Source organism: Molossus molossus, unplaced genomic scaffold (assembly GCF_014108415.1).
Source record: "Molossus molossus isolate mMolMol1 unplaced genomic scaffold, mMolMol1.p scaffold_m16_p_18, whole genome shotgun sequence".
Classification (NCBI taxonomy): domain Eukaryota; kingdom Metazoa; phylum Chordata; class Mammalia; order Chiroptera; family Molossidae; genus Molossus; species Molossus molossus.
The window spans coordinates 61,521,214-61,537,250 of record NW_023425353.1 but is presented as its reverse complement, the minus strand read 5'-3'; the positions used below and the strand labels follow the sequence as shown (position 1 = coordinate 61,537,250).

Genomic DNA, 16,037 nt, shown 5'->3' with positions numbered 1-16,037 from the left:
TTTAAAAATGGTCCCAATCAGCAGATTTCTCTGGTTGAAGCCCTCGCCTAACCAGAAGGAAGCGGCGGGCGGACAACGCGGGGCCCAAACTTCCAGGAGGTTTGGCGCCAGGGACCTTTCTAATCAGTGGAGGTCAATCTGATGCTCTGCAGGGTGATTCTGCTGCTGACCAACTCTTTCGACTTGGAAGATGGCTTTCTGACAGCCAGCAACCTGGAGCAGGTGAAGGGCTACCTGGCGGCCACCTACCCCGGCCGGTACAGCGAGGTGCTCCCGCACATCAAGAACTGCAGCTTGGAAGCGGAGCTGGACACGGTAAGGCGCCGGCCGGGTCTCAGGGACAGAATTCTCTCCTGGCTGCCGTCCCCTGGCTGCCGCATGGGACACCGTCACTGCACACTGGTCCTCTGTGCCCTTCTCCCTCTCCCTTGTCTCCTTTGACATGTTTGAAAGACAGGAAAGTACCAAGAGTAACATAATAAGCCCATATATCTACCACCCTGAATGAACAACTGTAAACATTTGTCATCTGGGGCTCAGACTGGCTTTTTAATGTGACAGAAAAGAACCTTTCAGAGACTAAGTTCAAGCCCCTGTTACTGCCCTGAACTTGCCCTGCCCAGCAGAGGCAAGACCTTCATTGGGGCGTTTTTATTACCTACGTGTTCCTAAGTCCTGTTGTTTGTTTACATGGAAATACGTGGTCCTAGGAGACAGCGTTCTCAGTCAGCATTCTGTTTTTGAGCTCTGTCCATAATAACACGTGTGGAATCTCGTAATTCTTTTTTTTTTTTTTAATCCTCACCCAAGGTAATTTTTTCATTTTATCTTCAGACAGCGTGGGAGAGGGAGGCAGAGAGAGACAGAAAGAGAGACAGAAACATCGATGTGAGACAGACACAGCCATTGGCTGCCTCCTGCACGACCCTGACCAGGGCCGGGGACCGAGCCCTTGATCAGAATCGAACCCGCAACTCTTTGGTCCAAGGGCCAGCACTCTACCGCTGAGCCAAACCAGCCAGGGCTCCTAATTCATTTTAAATGCTGCATTTTATTTCGCCATACAAACATATCACAATTCCTTTATCTCTTTCCTCACTAGTAGACATTTGGCTTTAAAACGATTGCTACTAAAAACAGTCTTCTTTATATTTTACAAAATCATCTTTACTCTGCTGGGTTCTTTATTTTCTCCCATTAATTTTAGGATGAATTCCACACGTTCCCTGGAGGGAAAATGTTCCTTTAAGTCTTTTTATTAAAATTGCATAATTTTTTAAAATGTAAATTCTGGAGAATTAAATATTTTTTTGATTCAGGGCTCTTTTGTGACTTTTGACTCAGGAACATGAATGATCTCATTGTGTCCTCGGGTTTTCTTTTATAGTCTTCAACTAATTTTTTCCTTAAACATCTCGGCACATCTTTTATTAGCTTTTTATCTGGGTGGCTTCCTTTCCTCTTTCATTTGTTGTTTATTTTTGTTGCAAAGTGAACTGAAGGCTTCTTTTGTATGTTGATCTTGTATCTAGCAACCTGGATGAATTCTCTCACTGGTTCTGGTATTTGTTTAATTCGCTCGGTTTTTCATGCAAACCCCATGCCACCGGCTTGCATCTTTCTCTCCCACCCTCACACGCCTCCTGCCTTTCCCGTGGTGTTCGCTGGGACTTCAGAAGTGAGAGTGGGCATGCGCGCCGCCTAGCTGTACGTAATCCTCCTGGAGCGTGTCTCCAGAGAAGACGTAACAAGGATAGAGGCTGGTGAAGGCCCCGCTCTGGTCGCCAGCAGCTGCCTTGGAGTGTTTTTGTCACTTTGTTTCATGGGTGGAGCCCTTGTAGGTCATGTCGTGGATGAAACCCAGCTTTGGCCGCCTGCTGACTCGGGCCTTGGCAGGACCCTCCGTCCCCAGACAGGCGTCAGACCCCGGTCCCCAGCCGCAGCCTTTAGGGCCCCATTCACAGGGCCCCTGTTCAGGTTCCAGTTTCTTCTTTGTTCTTGGCACCGAGGAGTCTTCCTCGCTCACTTGTGAGCTTGGCTCAATGTCCAAGAATCATGTGGTTATTGATTTATTTAGAGCTTTCCCCGATTGTGTTTTGTCCTCATTCCACGTTGTTGTCTGCTATTTGGAATGTGTGTACTCCACTTCTTTTCTCTTCTTTTCCAGCCTTTTCGTTTTCTTTTTTTAATTGTTGAAAGTATTACAGATGTCTCCTTTTTCCCCGTTGACCCCTCCCACTCCCACCCCCCTCCTGCCTTCCCCAGCCTAGCCTCCGTGTTGATTGGTTGTGCCGATATGCATGTATGTTCTCTGGTCGATCTCCTCCCCCTTCACCCCCCCCACCCCACCCCCCACCTTCCCCAGCCTAGCCTCCGTGTTGATTGGTTGTGCCGATATGCATGTAAGTTCTCTGGTCTATCTCCTCCCACCCCCCCCCACCCCCACCCCCCACCCCTCTGTGGTTTGTCAGTTTGTTCCTTACTTTTATGTCTCTGGATCTCTTTGGTTGACAGCTTATTTTGTTCATTATGCTCCACAAATAAGTGAGATCATGTGGTACTTGTCTTTCTCTGACTGGCTTGTTTCACTCAGGATAATACTCTCCAGGTCCCTCCATGTTGTCTCAAAGGGTAAGAGATCTTTCTTTCTTACAGCTGCATAGTACTCCATTGTGTATATGTACCACAGCTGTTTTATCCATTCGTCTACTGATGGACACTTGGGCTGTTTCCAGATCTTAGCTATTGTAAATAGTGCTGCTATGAACATGGGGGTACATATATTCTTCCTGATTGGTGTTTCAGGCTTCTTAGGGTATATTCCTAGAAGCGGGATCACTGGGTCAAATGGCAGTTCCATTTTTAATTTTTTGAGGAAACACCATATTTTCATTTCTCTTCTTGAAAGATGTCCGTGTGCAGTTAACAAAGGCTCAGGTGAAGTCCGTCTTGACCGCACTTGGGCGCGTTGTGGGCAGAGGCGCGGTCCACTCACTGTCTCCGCAGCCGCAGGCAGTGTTTACTTAACTGTCCACCGAGCCTCTCAATACGTTTTCTAGACACTATTTTTTTTCAAATTTGCTTTTTATTCCAATAGTTTCTAGTTATGTGTTTATCTCTGGAAGTTTAGCTCCTTTTTCTTTACATCCTACTGTGAGGTGGCCACAGGCAGAAAGCAGGTATCGCTGAAAATAGTCGGAGAATAATGATGATGATGATGATAAAATGAGCATGGCGACTCTGGTAGGTTTTGGTGTCGGCACCTTCCCCATAGTGGGACACCTTGCTTCTGCCCCAGGCCTGACCATCCCACTGTCCCACCGGGACGCCATCAAGCGGTTTGTGTTCTGAGTCTCACGCCCAATGTTGTCACTCCTGGGGGGGGGGTCCCTAAACCCAGTTCTCATTCCTGCGGACTCTGCAGTCACAGGGCCACGTCTCCTCGTGGGCTTGGAAATTTCTGAAAGTGCCCTGCGTGGTTGTCTCCGGTGGTCTTGGGGTGCTGACTGGGACCTGCCCCCAGACAGGGTCTGCTTCTGATTTGATTCTGGGACACCCCAACCTTGACCCCTTTCAACCCCCCGGGGGCGTCTTTAAGCAAGAGTTCCAGGTTCAGTTTCCACAGCTCAGTCTTCTCGAAGTGGTGTGATCACTGCAGGGATCCGCCCACGGAGCCCCCCGCCCCCCTGGCTGCCTGCTGGCCAGGCCCCCCTCCCCAACGTCCACCTCGGCTCCCGGCCCCTGGGCCTCAGGCTCCGCTCTGTCGTGGTGTCGGGAGCAGAGATCATCCGAACGTTGTTTTGTGGTCTGTTATCCAGAACGTATGAGTTGGGGCAGGACAGAGACCTCAGTATTGCTTAGCATCAGGGTGTCTCAGGAGCTGTGAGTCCCAGGGGGTGACTTCGGCCTTCTCGCCATGGGCAGGCCGTCCAGGGCACCGGCCTGGCTTTCATCGTCTACACCGAGGCCATTAAGAACATGGAGGTGTCCCAGCTGTGGTCCGTGCTGTACTTCTTCATGCTGCTGATGCTGGGCATCGGGAGCATGCTGGGCAACACGGCCGCCATCCTCACCCCTCTGACCGACAGCAAGGTCGTCTCCAGCCGCCTGCCCAAGGAGGCCATCTCAGGTGAGCGGGCGCACCGGGAGGGGGCGGGGCTCAGGCAGCGGGAGGTGAGGGACAGCAGGTGGAGGGACCACTCAGGGGCCCTGTGACTCTTGGGGTGGCCGCAGGGTTGCAGCAGCCTCACCGTGGTCCTGCCCTCACCTTGGGCAGCGGGACCTGGGGCACGGGGAGTAGCCACCCCGACTTTGGGAAAAGGCCCAGCTCCCCAACCTGGCACCCAGCCCTCCAGGCTAGGACAGAAGCTGCTTTTTCTTTGTTTAACTGAGGTATAACCATCATAGCGTGTATGTTCCTCTGGCATAGACTCAGTGAGCTCTACACACGTGTCCACCCGAGGAACCAGCACCGAGGTGCAGACACAGGGCGCTGCGCCCACCCCAGAGCCCCCCAAGTCCAGACACAGGGCACTGCGCCCACCCCAGAGCCCCCCCAGAGTCCAGACACAGGGCACTGCCCCCACCCCAGAGCCCCCCCAGAGTCCAGATACAGGGCACTGCCCCCACCCCAGAGCCCCCCCAGAGTCCAGACACAGGGTGCTGCCCCCACCCCAGAGACCCCCCGAGGTGCAGACACAGGGCGCTGCGCCCACCCCAGAGCCCCCCAGAGATGCAGACACAGGGCGCTGTGCCCACTCCAGAGCCCCCCAGAGGTACAGACACAGGGCGCTGCCCCCACCCCAGAGCCCCCAGAGGTGCAGACACAGGGCACTGCCCCTACCCCAGAGCCCCCCAGAGGTGCAGACATAGGGCACTGCCCCTACCCCAGAGCCCCCCAGAGGTGCAGACACAGGGCGCTGCCCCCACCCCAGAGCCCCCAGAGGTGCAGACACAGGGCGCGGCCCCCACCCCAGAGCCCCCCAGAGGCCCCTCAGTTCTCACTGCTGCTTGTTCCCCTCCCTGGACCTCACACCAGTAACTCACACGTGTGCGCCCGGTGTGGGCTGTCCTCACTCCCACTGGGAGACCCCCCACATCGTTGCAACTAGCAGTCACCTGTCCCTCCGGCCATGGGACAGTCGAGTAAGAGCAGGTGCTACCGTTCGCCACCGCCCTGCTGTTGGTGGACAACAGGCTGTTAGGGAAGAACCTGCTTTTCCAATCAATCCACCACCCATCTGCGCCACCCCAGCCCTTGACACGTCCCTCCACATCCTCGAGGCCCCTCCTCCCGCCCCGACCCCCCAGCCCCCATGCCTCGTCCTGGAAGCCTGCTCGCTCAGGAGGAGCTGCCCACCCTCGTCAGCGCCCTCCCGCCATGGCAGCCCCCGTCACCTGCAGCCACATTCTGTCACCCTTGGCCGCCGGCCACACTAACCCATGCTCCCGCGTGCCCTCAGGATGGGCTCGGAGGCCGGCGGCCAAGGGTGTCGCAGGGCAGAGGGCAGGTGGGAGCTTTAGAGTCGAGTGCTTCATGGGGTGCCCAAGACCGGCAGCCAAGGGGGGCTGGGACAAGAACCCCGATTCCGGAGGCAGAGGGGCCTGGGTCTGAATCCTGACTCGGTCATTCACTTGGGACACTGGGGAAGTTACTCAACCTCTCTGAGCCCTGGCCTCCCCATCTGTACAAGGGGCTCCTGAACCTGCCTCAGAGGCTTAAGTGCTCACAGCATGGCCAGCCCCCGGGGGCGGGGTGGGAGCTGCATGAACAACGGGCTCTTCCTTCTCCTCCCCACCCCTGCTGGCCAGGTGAGAGCTGGGAGGTCCCGAGAGGGTCGCCCGGGCTCACAGCCTGCCCAGCTCACGCCCATGAGCTCAGGGACTGAGTTGTTGGGATAAACTATCACTAGACGCCTGGGCGAGGTCCCCTGACAGGGACGCCCACACCAGTCTCCTGTCCTTCGAGCTGGTGCCCCCTGCAGGACATCTCTGTGAATTAACATCAGTGATGCCGGCTGACACTCCCTTGGGATACCCTCCCCCACCCCAACACACACACACACACACACACACACACACACACACACGTGTGCGCGTCCCGAGAGGCCAGACCATGACAGCTCTTCCACCCCACGTGGACGAGCCCGTCAGCCAGCGTCCCCCGGCGTGCACGGCCCGCTGCCCCCCGACAGCTGGGGAGCAGGCGGGTCTCAGGAGGTGAGCGGGTGGTCCTGTGGCCCCAGGTCTGCTGTGCCTCATCAGCTGCGCCATCGGCATGGTGTTCACCATGGAGGCCGGCAACTACTGGTTCGACATCTTCAACGACTACGCGGCCACGCTGTCCCTGCTGCTCATCGTCCTGGTGGAGACGGTGGCCGTGTGCTACGTGTACGGGCTGAGGAGGTGAGCGGGCCCCTTCGGCAGGCGCGGCCTTGTCGGGCCTTCCATCCGCCCGTATCCCGCCAGTGCGCTGCCTCGCTCCCCTCCTGCCTTCAGCCTGTGCTGTGACTTGCTGTCACAGGCGATGGGCCTGCTGGCCTGCTGAACCCCTACAGCTCCAGGGGCAGGCAGCCTGCCTCCGGGCACGAGCCCCTCTGACCCTTGGCCAACACCCGCATGTTTCAAGTTCGCTGACCAAAGTCCAGCCGCTAACGCAGACTCAGGCGTCCGGCGGCTCGGGCTGTGCGGCTCTGAGCCCTGGTGCGCTGAGGTCTCCGGAGCTGGGGAGAACCGGGCCAGAGCAGCTCTCAGACCTGGGGTGCTGCGGGAGCCCCGGGCGGTTCTCACTGACCCCCAGCTTCACCCAGGGCATGGAGTAGGCAGGCCCAGGCGGGCTCAGACTCCAGGTGAGCCGGGAGGACGCTCAGAGCCGCCCCAAATGGTAGCAGCCTCAGAGAGCTGGTTAGAGCGCAGGGCCCCAGGCCCCCAACGCCGGGACACGGATCCCACGTCACCACGTCCGGGGTCAGGGGTCCGCAGCTCAAATGTGAGCCTGACCACAAGGGCTGCACTGAGCCGGTCACACGTCTTTTATGATCTTCCAAACCGACCTGGAGGCGCGTCGGGGTCCAGCTGGGACATTCCAGGAGCCAGGCCCCTGTGCCGCTTCCCCCTGTGCCCTTGGAAGCCACTCAGGGATTCCGTGATCATTTCAGGACACAAGTTAAAGCCAAATTTCTTTGCCATAGGACCTCTCAGACCCTTGAGGACAATTGTGAATCTCTAAGGGGGGTTGCAATTTTCAGTATTTCCACACTCTTGTGGCCCCGGAATGCCCTCCTATCCGCCCACACTCCTCCCCTGCAGCTGGTGACATCCAGGACCACTCACCCCGTTCCTGGGAAGAAGGGTTCCTGGGATGTTGGGGCTTCGTGATAAACCCAGGGGAGTCCCGGGAAAACTAGGCACACTGGTCACCTAGAAAATGTCCTTTCAGCGGGTGGGTGTTTCAGGGTAGAGAGAAGGCTGGGACAGAGGAACAGAACTGAGGGCCCACTGGAGGCGCTGGAGAGGGGCGCACGTCCATCCAAAGCGGGTGCTGGCAGGTGCTGGGATGGCGGGAGAAACCAAAGGTGCCCTGGCGATTTGCTAAACAGCCAGATTTGGGAATGACCAGCAGAGGGCAGTCTTTCTGCTTGCGCAGGCGACAGTGCCATCTAGTGGCCACTTTGCAACAGTGCCGTGTGGCCTTTTTTCCCTGCAGCTGCTCTGTCCGCCCCTCTATCCAGCTAGGTGGAGGGCGGGGAGGGTGAAGGGACAAGAGAACCCAACACTTTCTGCCACGTGTGGTCTTGAAAATTCAGGGGGTCACATGAGTCTTAGTGGCCTAGAGCCTAGGGTCCCGCTAGGTCAGCGGCAGCATGGGGCAGGCAGAGGCCTCTTCAGGCTCATGGGGGAACTCCGGACAGGCCTGGGGTCCCAGTGAGGCAGGCAGGTGGCTGTGGTTGCAGCTGGTGACAGTCTCACCCCACCCCCACCCTTCCTTACGCCCTGGACCGGCCCACCGCACCCGGGGCCCCCCAGCAGGTCAGTCCCAGCCCTGGCACCTTCCCTGTGAAATGAGGGGATGGCTGAAGACTGCCCCTACTTATCTGTGTGCATATTCCAAAATACAGATTAGCCTAGCAACCCACATGGAACGGACGCTGTTACGCTATTGCTAACCTTGGGCAAACGAATCCATTTAAGCCAAGGAAGGACGGTCTGCAGGCATGACAGCACAGGGGGGTCTGTGGGCAGCTCCCCCCGGGCGGCTCCCCCCGCCCGGCCACCAGACTTTCATCCCAGGTCTGGCTGCCTGTCCACCTGTCCCAGAATACCTGCTGCGCTTTCAGAGGACACAGAGCGTCCTCTCGGGGGTGTTTCTAATGGGCAGCAGAGTCACTGGCAGGCACCAGGGCGGGAGGGGCGGGGCACAGCTGCCCTCGGGGGTCCCCTGGCCTCGAGGCTGGCTGGACCGATGTCCCGTGCTATCTGTTCCTGCCGTTGCTGGGAGCTGCCCTCTGGTCCACACCAGCAGCCTCCATCCACACCGGGAAGAGGTCTGTCATCTGCTTCTCTGTGGGGTGGTCGCTTTGCCCCTGTGGTGGCCTCAGCCCTTCTCCCCTCCCCTGACCCAACGCCCCCGTCCCCAGGAGTCAGAGAGAGGCCAGTGGTCGTGTTCACACTCAATGGAGCCAGAATAGAAACCCCCTAAGGGAACAGGGGTGTACAAGCTGGAACCCCCTCGCCCAGAAGCGTGGGTAATCCAGACTCTCTCCCGCTGTCCAAACAGATTTGAAAGTGACCTTCAGGCCACGACCGGCCGCACTCTGAACTGGTATTGGAAGATCATGTGGGCCGGCGTGAGCCCGCTGCTCATAGTCAGCCTCCTGTTCTTCTACCTGAGCGACTACATCCTCACGGGGACCCTGCAGTACCAAGCGTGGGACGCCTCCCAGGTACCTGCCGTCCAGGCCCCGCTCCCTGGAGAGCGCGGCGTAGTTTTCTGAACCCAGGGGACTTCTGCCACGGCATGGGCAGGTGACCCGGCACGGGGGGGGGGGGGGGGGGGGGGGGGCACGGGGACACGGCACCCAGGTAGTTCAGAGCGCTCCCCGGTGCGCTGCAGGAACGGGGTGCAACCCGCCAGCTGCCCGCGCTTCTCCGGGAGCCGAGAACGCCGCCCCGAAGGCCCCTGGGCCCCCCTGGGAAGGGCCCAGCGAGCCTGGAGGGCAGGCCGCCGGCCCAGGGAGCGGCTCCGGGGGACTCAGCCCACACTGGGCTGCGGGGGTCCCTTCTGCTGACGCCCAGCTTCTCTCCTCAGGGCCAGCTTGTGACCAAGGACTACCCCGCGTACGCCCTGGCTGCCATCGGGCTGCTGGTGGCCGCCTCCACCATGTGCATCCCCCTGGTGGCCCTGGGGACGTTCGTCCTGCGCCGCCTCCAGAGGGGAGACACAGCCCCCGTGGCCTGAGACCCAGGCCTCCCGAGGCCGCCACCGGTGGCCCCGTTTCCCAGCCACTAGATAAAGTGGAACCTCCGCGGCTGCTTTGCAAGTACTGACTCCAGAAGCCTCATCTCCCCGGGGCCAGAGGACCAGCGAGCGGAGGGCCCGCCTCCCCAGGCCCCGGCTGCCTCCCTGCCCACGGCGGTTTCCAGGGCCAGACTCCCACCGACAGTGGCTTCTCCTGATTCTAGGGAAGTCCTGGGATTAGCGCACGCTGAGCTGAAATTCGACTATAATTTTTTATGGAATAAAATTTAAGCTTTTTTTTCTAAAGAGATTCCAACATATCAGAGGGTCACCAGATTCCGATCCGTTGTAAGGGCCCCAGAGGACACACCCGAGTGTCACGGTGGGGACGGAGGGAGCAGTGCTGCGCCCCTTCACGACAGGAGTGACGCCCGAGGGAGGCCTTCGGTGGGGACCGCAGAGGGGGCACCTCTCTAACTCCAGGTCTCCCCCAGTAGGTCCAGGGCCGGCCCTCTCTGCAGAAATCGCCCCACTACAGTGTGCAACCCAGACCACCGCTGGCACGGTCGTGTGAGGGGGCCCCACAGACACCCCCATGTCTTAGCGCGTTAGACAAGGTGCCAGAGCCGCAGCGAGGGGGCGCGCCTCGCCTCCTGTGGCCCCCGCTGCAGCGGGCACCCCGGCCAGCGCTCGGTAGGGGAGACCAGGAGCACCGCTCACAGCCCCTTGTGATCATTTACCTGTACGTTCGTTTCCTGAGTGCGTCACTCCGAGCGTCCTGTAACCGAGGACACCGTTATGACGTAGCTTCCGTCCCCACGCGTGTCTCCTGCCCTCTTTACTGCGTGGTAGGCGGAGTCGCCCCTAACGTGAGCGGTCCCTTCCTGCTCACACAGCCTGCTATCGCCGGGCCGGGAATCCAGGGTCGTTCCTGTGGGTCCATTTGCACAGACCCTTTGGGGACCCGCGCTTGGGACATCAGCTGGAGTCTGTTTCACACGCGCTTCCCACGCCACCTGTCCCGCGGCCTCGCATGGCCATCTCGCCAACTTTCCAGCCCCACCTGACGGCCGGTCATAAAAAAATCACTTGCCTTTCAAATGGATGAAGCAGCATTTATTCACCCCAAATAGTCAGTCCTCTGAGTTCTCACCAGAGGGTTTCTGTGCTGAGAAACCTCGGGTATCGAGGCCCCAGGAGCGAGCACACCCAGTGGCAACACCCTCAGCCCCACACTCAGCCCCACCCTCAGCCCGAGTCATGGTCACTGCCTCGCAGGGGGGCCACCCCTCCTGGGGTCAGGCATCACCAGGTGCCAAATGCCAGGTGTCCCCAATAGTGTAGAGACAGAGGTCCTGGACCGTCACTCCATCCACAGTGACTGTGTCTCGGCCGGCTGCCCATCTGAACCGCCTGGAAGCATGTAATGCCCCGATGCCCAAACCGTGCCCCCAGAACCAGCCAAGTCTGGGAACCAGCACCCCATTTCAGGAAGGGAAACGGCCTGGCCGGTGCAGCTCCGTTGGCTGGAGCATCGTCCCAAAGGCTGAAGCCTGGAGGGCTCAGTTCCTGGCTGAGCACATACCTAGGGCAGGCCCCTGGCTGGGGCTAACGTAAAACAAAAATGTTAACAGAAAAACGGAAAACGTGTCCTACTTTTAGGAACATTTACACCAGAAGGACCTTTAACAGGTTGAAAGAACTTGTGAGCATGTCCAGTTGTACAGAAATGTCACTTCAGAATAATTTTGCTCACAGGAGCCAGAAGAGAGACCCCGGCAACGCCGTCTCGCTCGGTGGTTTCAGTCGCTCTGCCAACTCCACGGAGAGCAGAGCGTGTCCACTGATTCTCTGGAGGTAGCAGCGAGACTGCTCTCGACAAACACTGGGTAGGCTCCTTTCTGGGCACGTCACAAAAGCGGTCGCCTTGACATGGGTGCCCTCTGCAGTAAGCGGGAGAGGAAGGGGACTTCGCGTCCCTGTGCACGAGCAGCAGCCACGGTGATGTGGCCAGACCACCCCCTCTGCCGAGCTGTCCGTTTATGCTGGAACCCTAAGCACCCCCCTCGGCTCTCAGGAGTCGGGCGGAAGTATTTGGTGTTTAGCGATTGTCGTCATAGATAAAACCCCGAACAAGAAGAGCGATGGCGCTTTTGCCCTCTGCCGGCTTCAGTTTAGAGACTGACACAGCACCGCCCCTCCTGTGACCGCACCAGCTAACTGGAAACATGGGACGTGGAGAAGAAGCCACCCCCCTTCTTCCCCACCTTCTCGTGTGCGCCTCTCGGGGAACCAGTGAACCCCACGAAGATGAAGGTTAGGCTTCATAAGGAAAATTAGTAGCCAAGTATTTCTAACTGTCTGGATTTAAGATAGAATGAGCTCCTCTGAGCTGCTGCACCCCAACCCCTTCGAGAGGTGTCCTGGGCGGTCTGCCCATCTGGGCACCTTTGGCCAAGGTCATGCGAAAACACAGCAGGTTAGTGTGTGACCTTAGAGCTCTGCCTGGCAGGGGGAGTGTGTCTCCTACTGTATTTTAAAAAAATCCTCACCTGGTGAGGCCGGTGTGGCTCAGTGGTTGAGCATCGACCCTGCACCAAGAGGTCCCCGGTTCGATTCCCGGTCAGGGCGCACGCCCAGGCTGTGGGCCCGATCCCCAGTGCGGGGCATGCAGGAGGCGGCCAATCGATGTTCTCTCTCGTGGGTGTGCCTGTCTCCCCCCCCCCCTTCCTTTCTCTGTAAAATCAATAAAGAAAAAAAAAATTTAAGATAATAAAATCCTCACTGAAGATATGTTTACATTGATTTGAGAGAGAGGAAGGGGAAGAGAAACACTGACGTGAGTGAGAAAGAAACATCAATCGGTGGCCTCCCGCATGTGCCCCAACTGGGGATAGAACCCGCAACCTAGGTATGTGCCCTGACTGGGAGTCAAACCTGAAACATTTTGGTGCACAGGACGACGCTCCAACCGAGCCACCTGGCCAGGGCTGTATTGGATTTTTGTATGAGTTACTTTACATGGAAAAGGAAAGTCATGGCTGTTCCACCACAGACAGCAAAGCTGGGACAGAGAATTAACTAACTCGCCCATTTTCCACTCGACATCAGTCAGTGTGCGTGTCGGGGGAACAGATATAAACATCCCTTTGCAGGGCAAAAAGTGCACCTACGAAGCTGAAATTCTGAACCACAATCTCTTGACCGGTTTCTGGCATGTGAATCACTTTTCTTTCTATCGCCCACCCGCAGTCCGCTTGTACTGAGATCACCCTGGGCAGGCGCTGGGGACGTGCCGAACAGGACAGACAGTCCCTGGCCTTCGTGGCACTTACATTCTGGGCAGGAAGAGACAGTGCAGATCATGAATGAGATTATTGCAGACAGTGCCTGTCCCTAAAGAGGAAACAAGGGCCTAGTGAGGTGTGCGAGAGCAGCACTTCCACCAGGTGGTGGAGTTTTGAAGAATGAACTGGTTGTTTGGATTGCTGGAAGGCCCATCTGGGCAAAGGCCACAGCAAGTGCAAAGGCCCTGGGGTGAGAGCAGAAAGGAGGCCTGTGGCTGGGATGCGGGCGAGTGGAGGTGAGCTTGGAGGAGTGGCAGGGGCCAGGCCGCATAGGCCACAGCAAGGGGCTTGGATTTTATTCAGAGCAACAGAACGCCACTCAGGGTTTACTAACACGGGGCCTGTGGGTCTGATGGACACCTGAGGGTCACCGGTGGCTGTGAGGGGTTAGAGGGATGTGGGTGGGGAAATTGAGTCACTCCGGGAACGCCATCAGTAAGTCCACAGGAGACGATGGAAATGGATATGGGGAGAAAGGCAGGTTTGAGTTGTATTTGGGGAGGACAGTTGCCTAGACGTGCTTATGGACTGGATGCATAGCCAAGGGGAGAAGAATAACATACAGGACTCACTGGGTTGATGCTGGGGCATTTTCGGAGACAGGGACAACGGGGAGTGGATTTAGTCTGCAGAACATAAACCAAGGGCTCTGCTTGCCCGTAAGTTTGAGATGTCTTGAACCAGGTGAACAGCCAGGAGGCAGCTGAACATAAGAACCCGGAGCTTTGGGAAGGGTCTGGTCTAGACACTCATTTGAGAAACCCCAGCAGAGATGCCATTTAACGCTGCCCTCACCCCGGGGGGCGGGGGGGGCGTGCACCTGGATACACGGGCAGGGGTCCAAAGCCTACAAACTACAAACAAAAAGCCAACCTGTGCTCAGCCGTGGCCAGTCTTCTCCACCCTCCTCATTGAGGGGCCTGTGCCTCCTCCTCCACCCGGGTGGGCCTGTGACTAGGTGCTCTAACCCACAGAATACGGCAGAGCGCCACCATCTGGCCCTGGCCAGTGTGGCTCAGTTGGTTGACGTCGCCCTGTGCACCAGGAGGTGGGGGAAGAGAGGACATCTTTTTATGGACATACTTTACTAACATTTCCCTGGTTTTATCTGTAAGAAATAGTTATGAGGATGAACACAATTTCTCAAGTGATCATAGCTGGAGAGCAGGATTTCAGAAGCTACTAAATTTCTTGTTCCCGTATGTTGTCTAATTTTTCTATAATGACCGTGCACTGCTTTGCAAGATTTTAAAAATTCTAATAAAAAAGAACATTCTTTTCAAGACAAAGTGTAGGAACGACACCAACAGTAGTTAGAAAATATGACATTTTATTCTCACTTATGGATATTCATACAGGAATTTAGAAATACAATCACTGCAGGGCTCTGAAGAATCAACACCTTGCGACTGGCCACACCATGTTCATTCACGCGAAGCAGCCACGCCAGGTCAGGCTCGGTCTGTCGTCTAGTTGTTGAAGTAACTTCTCAACATGAAATGCCCAGTCGCATTTGAGTAATAGGTTACAGTAGATAGGAGCTAAGTTTCAATACTTCGTCTTTGGAACAAATTCTGCTTATTTACATGTTAAGAACAGGTAGTTCTAGTTACTTACACTATTGGGAGTTTTAATGACTGGTTTTAAGCTACAGGTTTTCCAGCTACTATTTCCTTCAGAGTTTCAGAAAGCAAATCCTCGTATTAATGTTTATAAAAGATAATGCTGAAGAAGGAATGCGGAAAAGCGCCTTCAGAGCCTCAGGAAAACGCTCCACGGCCAGCGCGGCACACGCACGCACGCAGGTGCACCGCCCACGCTTTCCCACCATTCGAATCTCATAATTACAACCTGGACACAGTCCGACTCAGACCCATCACAGCTTCCACAGCCTATTTTTGGGGTATGTTTTACACAAATCAAAGTTTAAGTTGGTCCTTGATTGAGAACTACGACTCCCTGGAAGCACTATGTGTCAGACACGCTCACTGATGGCTGACGGAGCCCGGCAGGCGGCGGGAAAGCAGCGGGCAGTACACGCGGGACTGCTGCGCACCGCCAGGCCAGCAGGGGGCCCGGGGCCGCGTCCCCATGAGGGGCCCAAAGAAACGGAAATGCCCGAGAGGAAGCAGCTGGGCAGCCAAGGGATCCTTTCAACCGGGTGGCTCTGGACCATCAGCATAAGACAGACTTTCTAAAATTTCATTTACTCCTTTCAGAAAGGTCCCGTGTACCTGAACTTTCCGTCCCCCGCGGCGGGCAGCCCACCCTCCTCTGCCGCCGCGAAGCCAGGGCCGGGCTGTCCAGCTCCTTGATGAGTGGGAGAGACTGACATTTTATAAACGTAGCATTTTATAAACTTTCCTTTTAAGGAAAGTCCAAAGATGAGGGGGAAGGTGGCTGCTAACAGTGGCTGCTTCCATGACGACAATAATGAAACTGAGCTGGAAAAGTAATCCGACTGTTTAAATAGTGAAGGAAGCTAGATTTTGATATATATTACGTATTCGGCCACAGCTGATTAAACTGACAATGAGCGGACCCCTTCCGTTGTGTGAGCTGAATCAGGCTACATGTGATTACAGGAGCTTCCAATTACAGCGTAGCAGCGCCGACGGCAGAGCATCGGGCAGACACCAACCCTGCGCCGTCAGCCCGCCAGCACAGTGCTCTCGGGGAAGGGCTGTTGAGGGCCTCGGGCTCGTGTGGAAAGCGGGTCAGTAAAGACTCCAGTTCTGCATCATGGAATCTTCTAAGCCAAGCCGCTTTCCACAGACACAAACTCAGTCTATCTTTTCTTTCTGGACCAATCTGGGAGCATCAACAAAATCTTTGCCATTGTAAAGAATGATGAAAAACGTCCCCACGCTGGCAACTCCCCAGAAAAGCACGTAGGCCAGTGTTTCTGTCCAGGTGTCACCTGTTGACAGAAAAAACAAAGTGTTGATGAAGAAGCATTTAGTGAGACCAGAGCCAACTTTCAGCCATTCAGCACATCCCGACATGAAAATTCACAGACACGCCTGCAGGAAAACACAAGAACCTCTCACTCGAGCTTAAACCAGCAGCTCCACAGCCCCGGCCGGCATCAGAACCCTCTCCAGGGCTCGATCCACCCTGACGCTCCGATTCGGCCCAGGAATCTGCATGTCTGTCCAGTTCCCAGATAATGCTGATGCTGCTGGTCCAGGGGCCACGCTTTGAGAACACCTGACTAAACTATTTCGAGTTAT

At 56.6% G+C, this 16,037-nt stretch overlaps 2 protein-coding genes across 3 annotated transcripts in view; one reads left to right on the top strand and one right to left on the bottom strand.

Moving 5' to 3' along the window:
- The window catches only part of SLC6A20 (solute carrier family 6 member 20), a 32,513-nt gene extending 22,798 nt beyond the window's left edge, over positions 1 to 9,715 (top strand). Inside the window, exons 7-11 of the mRNA XM_036266938.1 lie at positions 153 to 315; positions 3,925 to 4,129; positions 6,246 to 6,405; positions 8,777 to 8,942; positions 9,308 to 9,715. Coding sequence (XP_036122831.1) covers positions 153 to 315; positions 3,925 to 4,129; positions 6,246 to 6,405; positions 8,777 to 8,942; positions 9,308 to 9,457 — 844 coding nt within the window. The 3' untranslated portion in view covers positions 9,458 to 9,715. The remainder of the gene's footprint in view (positions 1 to 152; positions 316 to 3,924; positions 4,130 to 6,245; positions 6,406 to 8,776; positions 8,943 to 9,307) is intronic.
- A 4,401-nt stretch (positions 9,716 to 14,116) lies between these two features.
- Positions 14,117 to 16,037, bottom strand: part of SACM1L (SAC1 like phosphatidylinositide phosphatase) — a 44,089-nt gene continuing 42,168 nt past the window's right edge. For both annotated transcript variants that reach the window (XM_036266845.1, XM_036266846.1), the window contains one exon: positions 14,117 to 15,724. In XM_036266845.1, coding sequence (XP_036122738.1) covers positions 15,588 to 15,724 — 137 coding nt within the window. In that variant the 3' untranslated portion in view covers positions 14,117 to 15,587. The remainder of the gene's footprint in view (positions 15,725 to 16,037) is intronic.